The sequence below is a fragment of the Naumovozyma castellii genome, chromosome 2 (genome assembly GCF_000237345.1).
Source record: "Naumovozyma castellii chromosome 2, complete genome".
Taxonomy (NCBI): Eukaryota; Fungi; Ascomycota; class Saccharomycetes; order Saccharomycetales; family Saccharomycetaceae; genus Naumovozyma; species Naumovozyma castellii.
Genome location: NC_016492.1, coordinates 652,498 through 672,661, shown reverse-complemented (window position 1 = coordinate 672,661; position 20,164 = coordinate 652,498). Strand labels below are relative to the sequence as shown.

Here is a 20,164-nt window from a genome sequence, read left to right as displayed (position 1 = left end):
AACGAATGGATCACAATCCATCGTCTTTGTGCCTTTGTAGATATAATTTTAATAGCCAATTTTGAAAACAAATCATCGGAAACGACATGAAAAAAATGAGAGACGCGTTAAATAATGTAATAATGATATCTCACAGCAAGCTATGTTCATGGCATCGTGATACTGACAACCAACCACACACGGAAGAGTAACGATGCCACCAAAGGGTTGGAGAAAGGATTCACAGGGAAACTACCCCACAACTTCGTACATAAAGGAACAGGAGAACATTACCATTGAAGACTTATTGTTTCCCCGAAGTACGGTGGTCCAGTTAGCCAAAGAGATACATCAACAGAACGGAAAGAAGCTAGTTATTAATAAGGATGCTGCCTTAGCATTACAAAGGAGTGCCACCGTGTTTGTGAACCATCTCCTTTTGTTTGCCAGAGAATACGCGAAGGATCAAGATCGAAAGAGTTGCAATGTGGATGATGTGTTGAATGCATTGGACCACATTGGTCATGGTGGGTTCAAGACCATTGTAAGGAACAAGCTGGAGGACTATCAGTATGTTATGGAGTTAAAGAAGCAGCAAAGGAAGCTACAGACGGAGACTGAGACTGACCAGCAGGAAGGCGAGCAGGAAATGCCAGCAGCAGAAGCAGAACCAGTTGAAGAGGGGAATTCTGAATCCACGGAAGGTACTAGTGAGAACAAGAAGGCCAAGACGGGGAGTCCCGATGGAACAGCCACAGCAGAGATCGTAGTACCACCTTCAGAGGAGAACAGTGAGGCACAACCAGACATAGAGATGGACACCGCATAGTGTAACATGATGTAATGTAATATAATATAATATAATAGAAGACAATAGGATAGAATAGAATGTGGAATGTATCGTGCACTGTAATGGACCTATTATAATCGGCCATCTGAAATGTTACCCAGCGCAGAAAAGAGGGCCCCTTAACCCCAGTTTCTCAATACCATTCGGACTGACATCTTGGATATCCATAAATAGAGGAAGGGTACTTGGATCCCATTGTTTGCCACCCCACAGCTCAAGACATAGGCGGTTATCAACGACTCCTTAAACATTTTTCATAGGATCAACTCATTCGTCTACAAGTGACTGCTAGCCAAAAACATTAACCCTATTCCAACGCAGAAATAAGGGAACCCTTAACATCACATTCTTCCACATCATATAGACCTTATATGACCATATTTGGAAGCCACTGACGCAAGATTCTTTTACATTTACTTTCATATTCATATCTATCCCCCCTCATTATAAGAATGGCCACTTCAAACGACTATCAGATCAAGCAGGAATTCAAATTAGGGACGCCTGCTCCCACGACGGCAACAACGTCCACTGGGACACATACAAATACAGACATTGCTACACCAAGGACAATAGAACCCGCCACATCCAAGGACCAGCCGTCAAACAATAGTAAGCAATCACAGAAACTAAGACAGTTTCATAGAACCTCCCTGGGAGACTGGGATTTTGTAGAGACGGTGGGTGCTGGCTCCATGGGTAAAGTTAAGCTAGCCAAAAACCGTCGAACTAATGAAGTTTGCGCAATTAAGATTGTAAATAGAGCAACCAAAATTTTTCTAAGTAAAGAATACGCAGCCAAGCATAATGGGTATACCATTCCATTAAGCGAAAAGGAAGTTATAGAACGACAGAAAAATCTAGAGAAGGAGGCCTCTAGAGATAAGAGAACGGTAAGAGAGGCCTCCTTGGGTCAAATCCTTTATCATCCACATATTTGTCGATTGTATGAAATGCATACGCTATCTAATCATTTTTATATGCTTTTCGAATATGTTTCAGGAGGTCAACTACTAGATTACATTATCCAACATGGTTCATTAAAGGAATCTCGAGCAAGAACATTTACCAGGCAAATTTGTAGTGCTTTAAAATATTTACATTCACATAATATTGTCCATAGAGATTTGAAGATTGAAAACATTATGATATCCAAAGATGGTAATATTAAACTGATAGATTTCGGGCTCTCTAATCTCTATGATAAATGTAATAAACTGAAAACTTATTGTGGATCGCTTTATTTTGCAGCTCCGGAACTTCTAAAAGCAACTCCTTATATTGGCCCCGAAATTGATGTTTGGTCCTTTGGTGTAGTTCTTTATGTCCTGGTATGTGGGAAAGTACCATTTGATGATGAAAATTCAAATGTATTACATGAAAAGATTAAACAAGGTAAAGTGTTTTATCCGCAATTCCTTTCAATTGAGGTAATATCCTTATTATCCAAGATGCTCGTGGTAGATCCCTTCAAGAGGGCCACATTAGATCAGGTAATGAATCATCACTGGATGGTTAGAGATTGTGATGGTCCACCAAAATCTTATATTCCTGATAGACCTCCTTTAACGATAGAACAGTTAGATGTAAAAGTCATTAAAGAGATGAAAAGATTGGAGTTTGTAGACGATGTGGAACAAACAATAAGAAAACTGTCAAAAGTAATCTCTAGTGAGAGATATATAAGATTATCCAAAAGCTATTGGGATAAAAAACACTCGCATACCAGTGATAAGGAATTTCAAAATCCTCTAGTATCCTACCATCCATTGATTTCAATATATTACTTAACGAATGAAATGCTAAAGAGGAAGGCTAAAAAATTGGAAAATAATCAAATAGTATCAGAAAATGATATTAATATGAAGCAGTTACAAATTCATGATAATAATGAACAAACCACTAGAGGATCAAAGCAAGGGGAAACACCTTTCCAAGAAAAGCAAGAAAATAATGAAACATCCAACGAACCTATACCACCACCAATATCACCAAAGGAACCAACATTAAAGGAACCATTACATGTAGAAATACCCAAACAAACTATGTTAAGGTCGCCTGAACGTGTAGATTCATCAACTCTTACAAAGAAAATATCAAATGAAACTCAAAATCAACCAAATGAACTTGACTACGTCTTATCCCCAATCCCCCAACCAAATGATGATCGTAAATCTAATCAAGGTTCCCTTGCCTTTTCACTCAACTCACAAAATCAAAACCAGCAACATCATAAGAAAACTGATTCCATTGAATCATCGGAAAAGAATAAATTTGGTTCTTTATTCAGAAGATTATCCCAACATAGAAATCAAGCCAATGTTCAAAAACAAGGCACACAGAATCCACCTTTACCTATGAGAAAAACTCATACAAGGGCAGTCTCAGACTTCCCACAACCAATTACAAAGATATCATCATATGCTCCATCATACACTTCAACAGAGGAAAATAATAAGAATACAATCTTACAAACATTAGGAAGAGTAACATCAGCAAAGAAATACTCACCCAATGATGAAATACCATCATTACCACCTAATGCTGATAAGATTGTCCAAGATGAAGTGAACAAGACACATGGCGTTGAAGTTCCTGAACAATTATTTGCACCAGAACGTTCGCCATCAAGATCACCTACAAGTAGAGAATCTTCCAATATATTAAAGGAAAGTAGGTTACATAAGACACAAAGAACAAAATCAGTGGGTCACGCTCGTAGAGAGTCTCTAAAATTCTTAAGACCATCAATGTTGAATAATACCGGCAAGGAGAGTAACACTAATGATAATGGGGGACCTCTTGATGCAACAGGATATTTAGAATACCATGGTAATAAATCAGAAGATGGCACATCATATCCGATTGAGTCAGCAGATAATAATGAACCACAGTTATTAACTGATAATGAAATCTTAAGAGAAGCTGCGAAGGCCCCACCGGGTACTATGCCTTCCATTGATTATCCACGTTCCTTATTCTTAAAGGGATTTTTCTCTGTGCAGACAACATCATCAAAACCTTTGCCCATTGTTAGGTATAAGATTATTTATGTATTGAAGAAATTTGGAATTAAGTTTAAGGAGGTGAAAGGTGGATTCATCTGTATTAGAGAAATGTCATTTAGAAAAAATAGTTCAAATGAAACATCGCCAACAATAATTGAAAGTAATAGCAATAACAGTAACAATAGCAAAGAAATTAATAAATCTCATTTCCCTGGTGATCCAGATTATTCGCTCACGCAACAAAAGAGAAGTGGCTCCAAAAAATCACCGCTTTCCAAGGATACAGCATCCTTCGGAACAGATTCCATTGATATGGGACCAGAGAATATATCACCTGTGGAAGGTTCAATCAATGATTCCGTTGTTATAACCCCACAAGTACAAAATATATCAGAAAACAAATCTTTAACATCGTTAGGATATGGATTCGATGGATTGACAAGTGCTGAAGATAAACATTTACTTAAATTTGAAATTCATATTGTGAGAGTTAGAATTGTCGGTTTAGCTGGTGTTCATTTTAAGAAGGTATCCGGTAATAGCTGGACTTATAAAGAAACAGCATCACTCATCTTAAAAGAATTGAATTTATGAGATTTTTTTTTTTTAAGCATTTGTTTATTCCTACTTAAAATAGTCTATATAGAATGACTGACGTCCTAGTGTTAATTTTTCGTTACTTTGTTTATATCATATTTCATTAAGATCTGTATATAGACAAGTATATTCTATCAGTATTATTTTTTATATTTAAATTCATAAAAGCCGTTTATCCATTCATTGCATTTAAAATGTTTTCCAATTTTCTATTTGCCTTCTTTATCCCTTTTATATCTTCCACAATATGATTCAATAGAACATATTTCGGTATTCTTTTCCCATTTTCATTCCTAGGTTTCCGTATCATTCCAATTAAATCTTCATATGCCTTCTTAGTCAAGTTCCTTCTGACTTTTTCCACTTCCACATGACGCCACCTCTTCAACTTCACAGCATCATCCTTAATACTTTCTGGAATATCCGTATCAGGAACAACAATCTCAGGAAGTCGCAACTCAGCAGGTCTATACTCTTCATCGTTAGTCTCCTCCAGGGAGAGTTCCTTTTCTTCAGACGTCTCCCTGTATATAAATTCAGCACTACTACTCACCTCATTATCAGTAGAAGGTGGGTGTCTCAACTCGGGCACTAACGGCAGTGGTGGCGTTACATTATCTCTCGTTATAAGATTATCCAGGAAATTTTCAATAGCATTGGATTCAAACGTACTTAATAGACCGGGACTTTCCGTGTCGTATTTGGAAAACTGGTCATGTATCAGTAGCGGGCTCTTATCTATGGAATGTGTTTGATGCGGTATATGGTTGTGATGCAGTACGTCATGGTTGCTTATAGAATGGTCATACATACCAGCGGTCCCATTCAAAATGTCATTTTCCTTCTTATGGTCGTAAGACGCGTTCTGAGGGAATAATTTATCAAAGTCATCAAATTCATTAGTGAAATGTGGTTGGTTTGGGTCCTTCCCCAATGCAATTGGACCTGTGTCATGTAAAGGCACCCATGATTCATCCAAATTGCTCAACATTTGGTACGCGGTCTCGAAGTCAATCTCAGCATCGAAATCAAACATATCTAGTGGTTCTGAGCCAGATTTTCCAGTATCATTCATTGGCGTATGCACATAAACCGGAGTTTTTCCCTATTAATATCTTCTTCTATTAGTGTATTATATACGATCCTAAAGTCCAAACTCAACAGTCGGGATTGCAAATGCTGGTTCGTGACTCTAATACGCAGTAAAATGAATTATTTGGCGTTTCTGCTACTGTACCTTGTATAGCGGGAAGTACCAATGGAATCGTGATGATATTAATGGGACCCTCTCAGTTTTTTTTTCACATGCTATTGGCAAATGTAAACAAAAGGCGGGTTACCAAAATCAACATTTTTTCCCCTTTCCGGCGTTAGAACACTCATAACCGTGGTTGGATTTCATTTTCTCAACGAAAATAATTTGCGTCGCGCGTCAGCGTCACAATGCTTTTATTTTTTCTATTGCAATTTTGAAACAATTGCAAATACTTCGAATGGGATCTGAGACGTCCCTAATACAACGGGCATTATACAGAATGAACAAAACTATAGATTATAAGTACATTGGTTTGATTAGTTAATTATGTAAAGGGTTATGCCATATTTTGAGAAATTCGAATACGATTCAATAGCACACTTGAAAAAGCATGCAGTCTTTAGAGAACATTCTGGAAAATTTAAGTCATCATGGTTATGAGTTTTGCTTCCTTCTAAAAGATACCAAAGTAAAGGAAAATAGTGGGGATCCCTTTTTCACTAAATGTTATCTTACATCAGCTGCCAAATCAAATTTGTCGGTAAACTTAGAGAACATTTTGGGGGATCAAGATATTAGAATGTATAGTAAAGCGCATAATTATCTCAAAACAATTTCATTAAATCTCAATGAGAGAAACAAAATCAAAGAATATCTATTAGCAGCTTTCAAACTGTTAAGACAGGTTCCCTGTAAAGCCTTGGCGAAATTATGGATAAAACGCATAGAACCAAAAAAGAAGACCAAATACCCTTATATTAAAGGAAATTTGATGAAACCAGAATGGTGGCCATCAGATGTAGAACATAGAGAGCCTGATCATTTGCAAAAGCCAGAAAGGTTAAATTTAATGTGTACAATAATTATGGATGTGCTTCCAAATATACCAGATAATGAGATTATTGAAGATCTGATAAGGTCAACTTTAGGGATGTCACTATTCAAAAAGGATTCCATTAAAAAGGAAGTTATATTAAGCATTTTTAATATATCAACACACTTGCGGTTAAGGAAAGAACCTAGCATCATTGTAGCTGATTTGATGAATACAAAAAAAAAGTACAAGATGAAAGAAACCCACAAGAATCATCATCAGCATCATGGGCATTTTAAAAATACAAAAGTGGACCGAACTAACGCGTTTGGCAGTCCCGAATCATCAACGGTAAGTTCTGCAGAGGAGTCTACTCGTGCAGATACAATGTGTGCAGAACAGACATTAGAATACGAAGATACCTTGACTTACAATTTAGGAAACGTTAATGAAGTGTTACCAACGCCAACTCTACTTGATATGTTTATCGAAAACGATTCGGAATTATCAGAATATGTCGAAGCATGGAATAATACCACATCGAGTTCTTCAGTTGACAATTCTTTATCCATGACGAATAGCTTTCAATAATTTTAATATATTCCCTAACAGACATTATACGGTATTTCCTTACTAGACCTTTTTTTGTACCTCCTTAATACCCTCTCAAATAAAAATTTAGTTATTTTTGAAGAATTATTATTTTGTAGTACATAATTTCCTTTGACAACGACAACAACAAAATCCTCTTCCAACTTCATTAATGAGCTTACTTCGATAAAAAGGATATTAATGACGATGAAAAACGATCAGGATTGTCCAAAATTAAATTATGACCAGCCTCAGGGATTTCTGTAAAATAACCGGCATCTTTAGTTGAACGATAGTTGTTCAATTTAGCAATTAAACAATATCCAGCATATTTGTTCATCCAGTCATGTTGTCCATACATTACCATAAGCTTCTCACATTGCAATTTCTCAATTGAATCCATAATGGGATCTTTCGCAAGAAGATTCCTGGTAAATAAATTCGTAAATGTTTTGGCAGATGTCACAAGTTTTTTGGCATTCCCAAACAATAAATGGAATAGGTACTCTTTATATTTCATGGATGGAACTCTTTTATATGATGACAATATGTAATTCCAACATACCCGAGCTCCTATGGGACCCATCCATCTAAGAATTCCGAATTGGCCTTCAAATAAAGATTTAGGTATTGCAAAGTTCCTTGAATAATAACTAGACTTAGGATCACTGTAATCAACATCATACAAATAATTCTCTTTTAGTGAATTATTGACTGAATAAAGATTACTTTCGACACCTAATGGAGAGACCAGACAAAGCTTGTTAACATTATCAGGATATCTTAGCGCATACTTGAACGAAAGATATCCCCCAAATGAATGTCCTACTAAGTTAATCTTCGGTAGATTATTCGAAAGTTGCCATTCCCGTATGGCATCTATATAATAATCTTCGCTATGTTTTATTGAATTTGTTTGGTCTTTCAAAGAATTTAAATATTTGATTGAAAACTTGTTATTTTCTTCATACTTCACTTTCATATATTCGTTCCCATACATGACAGAAAAGAAAGATTTATTTTTTGAAAGGCCATTTCCAGGAAGATCTGTAGCATATAAATTCTTGATGGATCGAGATAAAGGCACAAATGTCCTAAAAAAACACAGGGACGATGCCGCATATCCATGGAGAAGTAATGTCGGAGTGGTAACTGCAGTGGCACTTGAATTATGGAAACTCCATTGATTTAACACGCCATCTATCATAGTATTCTCCTTCGTTCCTGCAACATGGATATTTTCCATTAATTCATTTTGTTTCTCAGCAAGACATCTTTCCGGGTCATAGGACTTCTTTAAGACTGACAGCCAAAGTTTCAATGTGGACACCCTCTTTTGTGTCGCACCATTTGCTTGATCAGGAGAAAGAAGAACTCGACTAATAATTCTTGCCTCCAAACTCCTCTCTCGGGAGATTGCTTGAGTCACATGTAACAACCTAATACACTGTTTTCCAGGGACATGATACATTTCCTCCAACAATTGAGCTATAAATTCAACTCTGTCTATTTGAAGAGCTGCTCATCATACAAAGATGACTTTTGAAAATTAACAAGGATTTCAAAAATATTGATTTGGGTTTATGTCACGAAGCAGTGGCGCTAGAAATGTCTTCGAGAAATGAAAAATTTGAGTCATATTTCTTTCATAGAAAATGTTACAATAGACACATCCTTGAAATCTGCCATTGTTTGGAGACCACTTGTATCCCTCTTTTATCAATCGCGACTTCATCAAGGACTTTAACTCACGAAAATGGTTCCATTAGCAAGAGTCCCAATTTTGGGTAAAGAGACAATTCATGTTGGTTACGATATACATGAGCATATTATTGACACAATTATCACTGGTTGCAAATCGTCTACCTACGTTATCGTCAATGACACCAATTTAAGCAAGGTTCCATACTTCCAACAATTTATCAAAGAGTTTGAATCCAAGTTACCTGCCGACACACGTGTATTAAATTATGTTATCAAGCCAGGTGAAGCTAGTAAGACAAGGGAAACGAAGGCAGAGATCGAAGATTATTTGTTATTGAAAGGTTGCACCCGTGACACCGTTATGATTGCCTTAGGTGGTGGTGTTATTGGGGATATGATTGGGTTTGTGGCTGCCACTTTTATGAGAGGTGTTCGTGTTGTTCAAATCCCAACTTCCTTATTGTCAATGGTTGACTCTTCCATTGGGGGTAAAACTGCTGTTGATACACCATTGGGTAAGAACTTCATCGGTGCTTTCTGGCAACCACAATACGTTCTAGTCGATATCAAATGGCTACAAACTCTAGCTAGAAGAGAATTCATCAACGGTATGGCCGAAGTCATTAAGACAGCCTGTATTTGGAATGCCGATGAATTTACAAGATTGGAATCCAATGCCTCCATGTTTTTGGAGGTTGTTAACAGCTCTAAGCAAATTAAAGTGGCTAATTCCATCACAGGTGAGATTGATGAAATTTCTCATTCTGAAATTGAAAAGATTTTGGAACATACATACAAATTAGTCCTAGAAAGTATTAAAGTTAAGGCTGATGTAGTTTCCTCTGATGAAAGAGAATCCAGTTTGAGAAACTTGTTGAATTTTGGCCACACCATTGGTCATGCATATGAGGCAATTCTAACTCCTCAGGCTTTGCACGGTGAATGTGTCTCTTTTGGTATGATCAAAGAAGCTGAGCTTTCTCGTTATTGGGGGATATTATCACCAACTCAAGTTGCACGTCTTTCTAAGATTTTGGCAGCATATGGTCTTCCTATTTCTCCAGATGAAAAATGGTTCAAAGACTTAACTTTGAATAAAGAAACTCCAATAAATACATTATTAGATAAAATGAGTGTGGATAAGAAAAATGATGGTTCTAAGAAAAAGGTGGTAATTCTAGAAAGCATTGGTAAATGTTACGGTACCTCCGCCCACTTTGTTTCTGATGATGATCTGAGATTCATTTTAACAGATGAAACTTTAGTCTACCCATTCAAGAACATCCCACAAAATCAAACCAAAATTATCACACCTCCTGGGTCAAAATCTATTTCTAATCGTGCGCTAATCTTGGCTGCATTGGGTGAAGGTCAATGTAAGATTAAAAATCTGCTACATTCAGATGATACAAAGCATATGTTAACTGCTGTAAATGAATTGAAGGGGGCTACTATCTCCTGGGAAGATAATGGAGAAACTGTAGTGGTACAAGGACATGGTGGGAAAACTTTAACTGCATGTCCTGATCCCTTGTACTTGGGTAATGCTGGTACTGCATCAAGATTCCTTACAACTGTTGCTGCGTTGGTAAATTCCTCACAGGATCAAGATTATGTTGTATTGACTGGTAATGCTAGAATGCAACAAAGGCCCATTGGTCCATTGGTAGACTCTTTGCGTGCTAATGGTACTAAAATTGAATACTTGAAATCTGAGGGATGTTTACCATTAAAAGTGTTTACTAATTCCACATTTAAGGGGGGTAGAATTGAATTAGCTGCTACCGTCTCCTCTCAATACGTTTCCTCCATTTTAATGTGTGCGCCATACGCTCAAGAGCCAGTTACTTTGGCCCTTGTAGGTGGTAAACCAATTTCAATCTTATATGTGGACATGACCATTAAGATGATGGAAAAATTTGGTATCAAAGTGGAAGCTTCAACTACTGAACCGTACACTTATCATATTCCAAAGGGTACCTATGTTAACCCATCTGAATATGTGATTGAAAGTGATGCTTCTAGTGCAACCTATCCATTGGCCTTCGCTGCTTTAACTGGAACCACCGTCACTGTTCCAAATATTGGTTATGATTCTTTACAAGGTGATGCAAGGTTTGCTCGTGATGTACTAAAACCAATGGGCTGTACTGTTGAACAAACTGCTTCATCGACCACTGTCACTGGACCTAAAGTTGGTACCTTGACTCCTTTGAAGCACGTGAATATGGAACCAATGACCGATGCATTTTTGACCGCTTGTGTCGTCGCCGCTGTGGCTCATGATTCAGATGAGAAGTCACAAAATACAACTACAATCGAAGGTATTGCCAACCAACGTGTCAAGGAATGTAATAGAATTGAAGCTATGGCTACACAATTGGCCAAATTTGGTGTCAGCACTACAGAATTACCAGATGGTATTCAAGTTCATGGTTTGAATTCAATTAAAGATTTAAATCTCCCAACCGAGGCCATCGAGACATACGATGATCACAGAGTTGCCATGAGTTTATCATTACTAGCAGGTGTCGTAAATATGCTTGCAGATGGAGCTGAATCACCTGTCAGGGTGTTAGAAAGACATTGTACTGGGAAAACCTGGCCTGGGTGGTGGGATGTCTTGCATACTGAACTTGGTGCAAGATTGGATGGTGCTGAATAATGGACTCGAAGCATTAATATTACTGCAAGGTATCATACTTGTTATTTATAAGCAACGAATTTATATATATGTATATGTATATTATAAAGAAAACTTTGATGAAATCTTAAAATTCCGACACAATATTCCTGGCCGTTTTGAATCGGTACCCAACGCGTACTGTGAAATCTTTACCAAGGTAATGATAGTCACAAATAGTAAAGCAAGCTGAAAAGAGTAGTCAACTAGCTCATCAAAGAGTTTTCCTTTTTACATCGATTCTCAAGTACCTTGATGGATGCCAAGTCAGGATATATTGGGAAAGGGCCCTCCAATTCCCCAACTTTTGGAAAATCTCTATCTTTAAAGGTTGACGGAGGTTTTAATGCCGTATCCATCAATCCATCTGGGCGTGATGTCGTGCTGGCTAGTCGAAATGGACTCTATATTATCGATTTGGACGATCCATTTTCACCTCCTCGTTGGCTGCAACATATTACTCCTTGGCAAGTTGCCGATGTGCAGTGGTCACCCCATCCAGCAAAACCATATTGGGTCGTTTCAACTTCTAACCAAAAAGCATTGATCTGGAATCTGGCCAGAACATCTTCAGATGCAATTGATCATGTGTTACACGGTCACTCTAGAGCAATCACAGATATTAACTTTAATCCAGAAAATCCAGATATTTTAGCTACATGTTCCGTTGACACCTATGTTCATGCTTGGGATATGAGAAGTCCACATCGGCCATTCTATACAACAAGTGCTTGGAGATCAGGAGCATCACAGGTGAAATGGAATTATAAAGATTCGAATATCTTGGCATCTGCACATTCAAATGATATTTATATTTGGGATCTGAGAATGGGAAGCACGCCGTTGCATAAATTAGTGGGACACGATAGTAGTGTGAATAGTATAGACTTCAATCGTTTTAAATCCTCAGAGATTATGTCAAGTTCAAATGATGGTACTGTAAAGTTCTGGGATATCTCAAAAGGCAGTGATAATTGTACTTCAACAGTCAGTACGGACTTCCCAATCTGGCGTGGTCGATATTTACCGTTTGGAAATGGATTTTGCATAATGCCACAAGAAGGTGGAGGTAATGCTGTGTACCTATCGACTTTGAAAGAACAAGAGAACCTAAATGAATCCAATAAGCTTACGAAATTACAACCAATTTATTCCTTTAAAGGTCATTCAGAAAGAGTGATTGACTTTCTTTGGAGGTCAAGACAACCATCTGACTTGATGGTTAATGACTGCGAATTTCAATTAGTCACATGGTCTAAGGATTGTGATCTACGATTATGGCCCATAACCGATAATATATATGATAGTGTGGACTATGATAGAACCAAGAGACTTGATGAAAAATTACCAAATTATGAATACCAGACTTACAATAAGGAACCCCCAATTAGCACAGATCAGCAAAGGAACCGATATAAAAGAATCAAAGAAACTTTTGTTACCAAATCTGGATTGAAAACAAGTAATGTAAACCATTTGACTTGGCTTTCTGGTGTGCGAATGAATGAACCTGATTCACCTGAGGATTTTTTTAAAGCTCGTAAGCTCCAGAATCTGGGCGAAGAAGTCAGTGCTATTGGGCATAAATTTCCCAAAGTTGTGTTTGAAAAGATTTCAGTCTCAACTAGAGAATTAGTTATAACTTTAAATGGACCATGGTCAGAAACAAATCCAGACACGTACATATTTTTACGAATAATAATTAATTTTCCAATGAGATATCCTTTAAAAGGCAATCCACCGAACTTTATTATCGAGGAAACGAAAGAGTTGACAGTTAAAAAAAGACAAGATATAAGAACACGCTTGAAAGACATTGCCAAGCCGTATACTGATGCAGGTTTATATTGTTTAGAGCCTTGTCTCCGGTATCTGTTAGGAGAAGATGTGAGTATAGAAGATCTTGAAGGAGAAGAAGAACCTTTATTAAACTTTGAAATTGCAGACCATATAGATTTTGACAACCTTTCTTCTCTGGGTAGTTCCGAGGTAGATTCAGAATTATTGGATAATTCATCTTCTGAATCGGAATTAGATGCATATAAAGATACTTTTGATGAGTATGGCGATAAGACTAAAAACTTTGGGAGGAATTTGGCTTTGGACACAACCCCTGTTCCAAATGAATGTGGATCAGTTTGGACTGCATCCGGACAACTCCTTTGCTTTTTTCCTGCACAAAGCAAACAAGAACAAAAAGAACAAAATATATTGAAGTTGGTTGAAAAAGATTCTCAATCCAACGCAAGGCGACCCAAATCCTACAAGTGCAAGGTACTCGATGAATTATCAGGAAGTTCGAATACAGTAAGACCAAAGAGATATGTAGATACATTGGCTTTGAATGAAAATTATGTGGCATCGTCCGAAGACGATTCTGAATATGATTCATCGTCTATTGGAAGTTATGATAGTTTCGCTGACGATTGGGACGATATCATGCGTAATAACATTGTGGGTAGAAATAAAATACCAGCTTTACATGGTAATTTTGTTAGGCCTTTTGGGTCTGCTCCAACAGCATCGATTAAAACAGGTGATTCGTCAAGGAAAGGAAAAAATGTGATTGTTACCAAGGATTTCAGTTATTTAATTCCTGATAAATTGGAGCTAGCCTTAGGATATCAATTTATATATGCTAATCCAGAGGAGACTGCAAAGCATAATTCTCTTGTAGCAGAAGAATATGGATATGAAGACATTAGTCATTGTTGGCAAATTCTATCAGATTTGCTGATGAATCAAAGCGATGATAATCCCTTTAACCAAATATGGGAAAGCCATCCTATGGGACTTCAATGGTTTATTAAGGAAGCTTTTAGGTATTTTGAGAAACAAAACAATTTACAGATGCTTGCCATGCTCTCCTGTATCTTATCAAGCTTGCAGGTTGAGAACGAACATGAGTTTGAAATTTTGGATAGTGGACATTACGAAACGGTGGTAAATTTTAGAGCTGCCGATATGAGTGGTTTAAGTGGCTCTGATATTCACTCGTATTCTTCTACTGGTCGCACTCCGACTCCAATGCCATTAGATTCTATACTTCCTCATTCAAGATTCGAATCATCGAACGATAATTCATCCATGAATACAGATTATTCGCGAACATCTGATCAAACTACTGGTAACTATTCTCTTTCTAAGGGAAGGTCTCCCAAGTCTTTTAGCAGGAGAGCCACCCCACAACTTACTGATGAACCTGCCAACAAATTACCTACTATAAAAGTGGAACTTATACAAGACGAATTATTAGAGACTATTAAGAAACATCAGATATTTCAAATTAGCAATAAAGATAAAAGGAAAGCAAGCGCCTATATACATCAATATGCAAAACTATTATTCCAATGGGGATTGTCGTTGGAACGTGCTAAAATATTGAAGGTGGGAGCCAATTTTGTTTCAAGCTTCGATGGTGGTATACGTCATGGAAAATCCAATTCAGATAGTAGTTCTACTTCTGGTGGTGTACAAATTAAATGGGTAGCCAATAATTCCGATGCTATTTTTGCAGCTCATACATGTACGTATTGTAATTTGAAAGTCACTAGAAATGTCTTTGTTTGTGGTAGTTGTCAACATGTCTTACATACAAAATGTGCGAAACTATGGTGGAAAATAGGAGATGAATGCCCCACGGGATGTGGTTGTCATTGTCCAGACCGATTTATGTGTAATATGAATAAGTAGATAGATAAATTATGAATATTCTTTTTTGTTATTTCATTGTTTACCCTCGTATTTTGTCGTTTAGCCGCTCTGCGTCAACGAGTTCTTTCTTCGAGCATCGATATTGAAAACATTACATAAAGAGGGCAAAAAGATCCTCGAGCTAAAACTAAAAATGGATTTAGATTTAAAACGCTCATTAGAAACCATAGGGATAAGACAAATGACAGAAGAAAGGGTAATTTTGATTCTGGGAGCTAATAGGTTTGTTCAATTTAAACTATTCCTAGAACCTATGGGAGACACTTTACTAACATTGCAGGTTAATAATTAGCAATTTGGGGATAAACATTGCATATCGATTATTGGAGGGTACCGAGTCATCTACACCGTTAAGATTTATTATATCTTCTAGAAAGGAAAGCCGTCTTATAGAAGTGCGTGAATTAATTCTCAGGTATGCATCCAAGATCAGATATAAGGGTAAGATTAGTATAGATTTTTCGATCTTAGATCTCAGTAATAAAGAAAGTGTTATACGTGCGAAATCCGTGTTAGAAGCCACTGCTTCTGAAATAAACTATGTCTTTGTCAATTCAGCGTATGGTGTCTGTGGTGGAATAAATTGGTGGAAGGCAGTTCTCGAATTGATTATGAATCCTGTCAAAGCTGTTACTGATCCAGGTTATAAACTTCAAGAAGTAGGTTTAAAATCGAAAGATGGTATGGGATTAATATTTCAAGTTAACGTCTTTGCACCACATTTTTTAATCATGTTGCTTCTTCCTCAATTAAAGGCAGGTAAAGCTAAAATTATTTGGATATCAAGTCTACGATCAGATCAAAAATATTTGTCCCTGCAAGATTTGGAGTTGCTAAAGACAGAAGAGCCATATGAGGGGTCCAAAAGAGAAATTGATCTACTACATCTAGCTACATTCAAAGAACTAAAAGAAATGGGCATTACACAGTACGTTACTCAGCCAGGTATTTTTACAAGTCAAGCATTTTCACAATTTCTGAACCCATTCACATATTACGGGATGCTATTAATGCTGTATTTTGCCAGGCTTATGGGATCCACCTGGCATACTATAGAAGGATATACTGCAGCATGTGCGCCTGTCTATGTTGCATTAACCTCAGATAAAGATTGTTTACAACAGGATATTAAGTACGGTTCTGCCACTTATCGAAACGGCGATGAATATGTTAAGTTACAAGAGTTAGATAACACAGCCTGTTTGGATGTATATTCTTTTATCAGGAAGAAAGAATTGGAATGGAGTAAGGAATTGTTAAATAGCACCACAGGAGGAAGCTCGTTTTGAAAGTAATATATATATATATATATATTACAAATAAAATTAACCTTTCAAATATCGTATCGTATCTTCTAATTGTGATATTCTTGAATTCATTTCATCTTGTTTTTTTATGACATTGATAAGCATGCTTTTAATATCTTTTAAAGAATCATTAATCTCTTGATCCCTGGTAGTAATTGGCAATTCGAATTTAACATTTTTCTTGTTAGGTGATAGAGGAATATAAGTTGGAGAGTCCTCGCTTTTCTTGTTATGCGAAGTATTAATTTCAGTTAATTTATCCATGTCCCATTCTTCATCTTCTCTTTTCAGTTTAGTAAATAAATTACTGCCCTGTATATGTTTGGAAGGTGATAATTGCTCTCTTTCATTCTGTAACCTCTCAGGAGATAACAAACCATTCTTAAATCTTGATCGTATTCTAGTCCTTGATCCATCACCACCTACAGTTTTCTCCAAATTAAACTTAGTAGGGGAAGTGAGGAAATTCAAATCCCCTCTTCCCTCATTAAAATGGTGTCTATCTACGCTCTGAACCAACATTGTCGGTTGATAATCCTTCAGGCATTTTGGAGAAGTTAGCCTTGCATGAGTTTTAATGTTTCTAATGGGAGAAGTTCTGGATGTGATTGGAAAATTTTGTACCTTTGAAGACGAGACTGACAACTTTGCAACTTTGTTTTTCGTTGGAGAGTTACTGAGTCTTCTGAATACGTCCTTCTTGGTCGAATACTCTTTCATCTTGTTCTGTTTGGGCCCTTTGTCGTTCTTGTGAGATGATTTGTTTACATTTTTCAACAATTGTATTTTACATTTATTTTAAATTTTAATTAAATAAGTCATTTCTGAAACAATAAAATAATAAAAAAATGGAAAGACAATATAAATTTGAGCTCAAAAATGTAAATACATCCTACAAACACTCAAGTAATGCTTGTAAAGCTAAAATATTTAAGATAAAGTTTTACCCCCCAAGAACCAACCCAGAAAGGAAAATCTTCAAAAAACAAACAAGAACACACACTACAAATACAAAAGTGTCCCACTCGCTAAACATTAAGACGACATCAAGCTTACACACCAGTCCCAAGTAATTAAGACTTGCCCCAAAACTGCTTTCTTTATCTTTGTCCAATGGCAACTTTGAGGTTACCCCGCGTGATAGGGTCTCTTTTCAATTTCCGCAAAGGGAAAAGCAAGCAAAGCAAAAAATATATTGGACAGCGTTTATGAAGATCTTTCCTCCATCTCCATATCCACTGGATCAAGGACCAACATTAGTTAACCACCAACGCAACCGACAATGGACTCCCTATCCAAGAAGATCCAGAACCTGGGAATTCACGATATCCGTAATGCAGCCCGTTTTGCGCAGAACGTCATTGTCCAATATGAACCGTATCAGGTGGACATCCGTAGAGCCACCAATACAGATGCTTGGGGCCCCACACCAAAACATCTAAGTAAAGTGCTAAGAAATAGATACCAAGTCCCTCTATATTTGATGGTGGAATACACCTTGAAGAGATTAGTGGATCATATTGCCTCTAGACCAAAGAATTTTTATGAGAAGGCTAGAAAAGAATATGTTAATTATGGGGCTGAATGGAGAGTCGTTTTGAAATGTTTAGTCGTCATTGATTTTTTGATTTTGAATGTCTCTGAGGGAGATGAACTGAATCAAGTCTTGAGTTGTTTGACTACTCATAAGCATATCTTGACGAGGGAGATCCCCAATTTTAAAGTGAAATTCTCAAATGATGGGAAAATGGAAATTCATGAACGTGGGATCAGGAAGAAGGGTGAAGATATTCTTCAATATATGGAAGACCCTCATTTCTTAAAGAAGGAAAGATCCAAGAACAGAAAGAATGCTGCAAAGATTCGACAGCAAACTGAGACATCTATATATAATGCTACTCCAACAATGATGGCCCCATCAGGTACCTCATATAATGCAAACGATATAGATCAAGGGTTTGGTGATGACGATGAAGAAGAAGATCAAGAATCAGGTAAAGATTTAGAATTTGATTTAGAAACAGAGGCTAATTTAGCACCTCCATCATCAACTCGTCCTCGTAGATTATCTAATTTGACAGAACAAAGAAGACAAAGAAGAGAAATACTCAGGGAAAGAATTAAGAACACAGAAGAACAAAGGAAGAAACAATTGCAAAACTCCAAGAACAAAAATAATGATGGAACTAATAATGTAAAGGATCTATTAGATTTTGATGACTTCCCAGCTGAACCATCATCTCCTTCTCAAGCTCATGCCGATGATGATGAAGATGATGAATTTGGAGATTTCCAGAGTGATGCAAGCCCTGCACCAACAGCAATCAAAACTAATAATGCCCTACCACAATCTACCACTACTTCGGCTTCCACAACCAATACAAGCGCTAACTTGGATGATTTATTAGACTTTGGAGGAAATGGTAACTCTTCTGATGCTACGACCACAAATAATACCACCACGAATACCTCTTCTGCAACGAAAAAAGATCCATTTGCCGATCTTTTCACTAATTCTAAATCATTGATATAAACTTCTACCCGAAACAACAAGGATTTGCATTTATTTGATGTCTAAGCCGATTTGTTAAATAACTAATACTTTTTTCTTCCTAGTTTGTTAATACACCATACACATGTACTTTATTTCTATTAAATAGTCATCCTCATTTTATTAACCCCTTCTTAGATAATTTTTGCTACTTTTGTCTATAGTTCTTTCAAATCGTCAGTAACCTTGGCTACTTGATCATTAATGCTAATGCTACTCTCATCTTCAAAATTCTCATCTAAATCGTCAATGGTACCGTCTACACCTTGTTCGAACATTTGTTTACCAGTTAATCTACCATGATGAGCTTGCAACCTTCTCATCTCATCCCTAGTATCTAATTGCAATTCCTTCCTGAATTTTAATCTCCATTCAATGAATGAATCTTTAGTAACTTTGGTACCATTAAATTTGGCTTGTTCTTCCTTCTCACGTTTTTGAATCTCCAATTCATGTTGTCTGTCTAGTTCATGTAATTGTTCAGAAAACCACGTTTCACAATGTTCTTTTATGGAGGAAATCAGAGCAAAACACATTTGCATTCCAATTAACATATCATCTTCAATTTGTTCTTCTAATTTTACCTGTAAATCAGGAATATATTGTTGGAAACTTATCTTATCTGGTAAGTTTTCTAATTTATTCAGTATTCTATTCCCATGGTCATCAAATTCAGGTGCATCCTCACCATACGTTTCATCACCTTCTTCATCTGCATCCTCGTCAGAGTCATTGTGAAGATCCTTTAGGAGAACTTCCTGAGGTTGAATTTTAATGGTTGGTGCCTCATCAGGATACTTTTCAGGAAGGTAAAAACTAATTAACATAGAATGCTGCTTAGTCAATGAGGCTGCCAAGACATCACTATCTAGTTCCAATTTTAAAAGAACTTCAAAATTTATTCCTGGATACGTACCCTTATTAATGGTCAATTCATCAGGATAAATGGATTCTAACACCTCCAACTCCTGCACCTGTTCTTCCTGGTAATCCATTGAGTTATATATAGGCCTTTACTGACTTTCACAGGGTCTTTCATCCATTCAACTGGTATTTATTTAGTATTTAATCCATCAATCATTGAAATGAAAAAGAAATTTTTAGTTAGGGT

General features: G+C 36.8%; 11 protein-coding genes across 11 annotated transcripts; 7 read left to right on the top strand and 4 right to left on the bottom strand.

Moving 5' to 3' along the window:
• Positions 1-193: 193 nt before the first annotated feature.
• Positions 194-808, top strand: DPB4 (DNA polymerase epsilon noncatalytic subunit; the record flags this gene model as incomplete). The annotated part of the gene is made up of 1 exon (XM_003674784.1): positions 194-808. The coding sequence occupies one exon, from the start codon at positions 194-196 to the stop codon at positions 806-808; it is 615 nt and encodes a 204-aa protein (XP_003674832.1).
• A 473-nt stretch (positions 809-1,281) lies between these two features.
• On the top strand, positions 1,282-4,431 carry KIN1 (serine/threonine protein kinase KIN1; the record flags this gene model as incomplete). Its single annotated transcript, XM_003674783.1, has 1 exon — positions 1,282-4,431. The coding sequence occupies one exon, from the start codon at positions 1,282-1,284 to the stop codon at positions 4,429-4,431; it is 3,150 nt and encodes a 1,049-aa protein (XP_003674831.1).
• A 175-nt stretch (positions 4,432-4,606) lies between these two features.
• INO2 (Ino2p) lies at positions 4,607-5,509 on the bottom strand (the record flags this gene model as incomplete). Its single annotated transcript, XM_003674782.1, has 1 exon — positions 4,607-5,509. The coding sequence occupies one exon, from the start codon at positions 5,507-5,509 to the stop codon at positions 4,607-4,609; it is 903 nt and encodes a 300-aa protein (XP_003674830.1).
• A 571-nt stretch (positions 5,510-6,080) lies between these two features.
• NCAS0B03720 (uncharacterized protein) lies at positions 6,081-7,094 on the top strand (the record flags this gene model as incomplete). The annotated part of the gene is made up of 1 exon (XM_003674781.1): positions 6,081-7,094. The coding sequence occupies one exon, from the start codon at positions 6,081-6,083 to the stop codon at positions 7,092-7,094; it is 1,014 nt and encodes a 337-aa protein (XP_003674829.1).
• A 178-nt stretch (positions 7,095-7,272) lies between these two features.
• On the bottom strand, positions 7,273-8,565 carry ECM18 (alpha/beta hydrolase family protein; the record flags this gene model as incomplete). The annotated part of the gene is made up of 1 exon (XM_003674780.1): positions 7,273-8,565. One exon carries the CDS (start codon positions 8,563-8,565, stop codon positions 7,273-7,275), a length of 1,293 nt encoding a protein of 430 aa, XP_003674828.1.
• Positions 8,566-8,850: 285 nt separating this feature from the next.
• On the top strand, positions 8,851-11,463 carry ARO1 (pentafunctional protein ARO1p; the record flags this gene model as incomplete). The annotated part of the gene is made up of 1 exon (XM_003674779.1): positions 8,851-11,463. The coding sequence occupies one exon, from the start codon at positions 8,851-8,853 to the stop codon at positions 11,461-11,463; it is 2,613 nt and encodes an 870-aa protein (XP_003674827.1).
• A 273-nt stretch (positions 11,464-11,736) lies between these two features.
• On the top strand, positions 11,737-15,174 carry MTC5 (Mtc5p; the record flags this gene model as incomplete). Its single annotated transcript, XM_003674778.1, has 1 exon — positions 11,737-15,174. The coding sequence occupies one exon, from the start codon at positions 11,737-11,739 to the stop codon at positions 15,172-15,174; it is 3,438 nt and encodes a 1,145-aa protein (XP_003674826.1).
• A 632-nt stretch (positions 15,175-15,806) lies between these two features.
• On the top strand, positions 15,807-16,484 carry NCAS0B03680 (uncharacterized protein; the record flags this gene model as incomplete). Its single annotated transcript, XM_003674777.1, has 1 exon — positions 15,807-16,484. The coding sequence occupies one exon, from the start codon at positions 15,807-15,809 to the stop codon at positions 16,482-16,484; it is 678 nt and encodes a 225-aa protein (XP_003674825.1).
• A 36-nt stretch (positions 16,485-16,520) lies between these two features.
• FIN1 (Fin1p) lies at positions 16,521-17,222 on the bottom strand (the record flags this gene model as incomplete). The annotated part of the gene is made up of 1 exon (XM_003674776.1): positions 16,521-17,222. One exon carries the CDS (start codon positions 17,220-17,222, stop codon positions 16,521-16,523), a length of 702 nt encoding a protein of 233 aa, XP_003674824.1.
• Positions 17,223-17,784: 562 nt separating this feature from the next.
• Positions 17,785-19,035, top strand: ENT5 (Ent5p; the record flags this gene model as incomplete). Its single annotated transcript, XM_003674775.1, has 1 exon — positions 17,785-19,035. The coding sequence occupies one exon, from the start codon at positions 17,785-17,787 to the stop codon at positions 19,033-19,035; it is 1,251 nt and encodes a 416-aa protein (XP_003674823.1).
• A 176-nt stretch (positions 19,036-19,211) lies between these two features.
• On the bottom strand, positions 19,212-20,048 carry GIR2 (Gir2p; the record flags this gene model as incomplete). Its single annotated transcript, XM_003674774.1, has 1 exon — positions 19,212-20,048. One exon carries the CDS (start codon positions 20,046-20,048, stop codon positions 19,212-19,214), a length of 837 nt encoding a protein of 278 aa, XP_003674822.1.
• Positions 20,049-20,164: the final 116 nt, after the last annotated feature.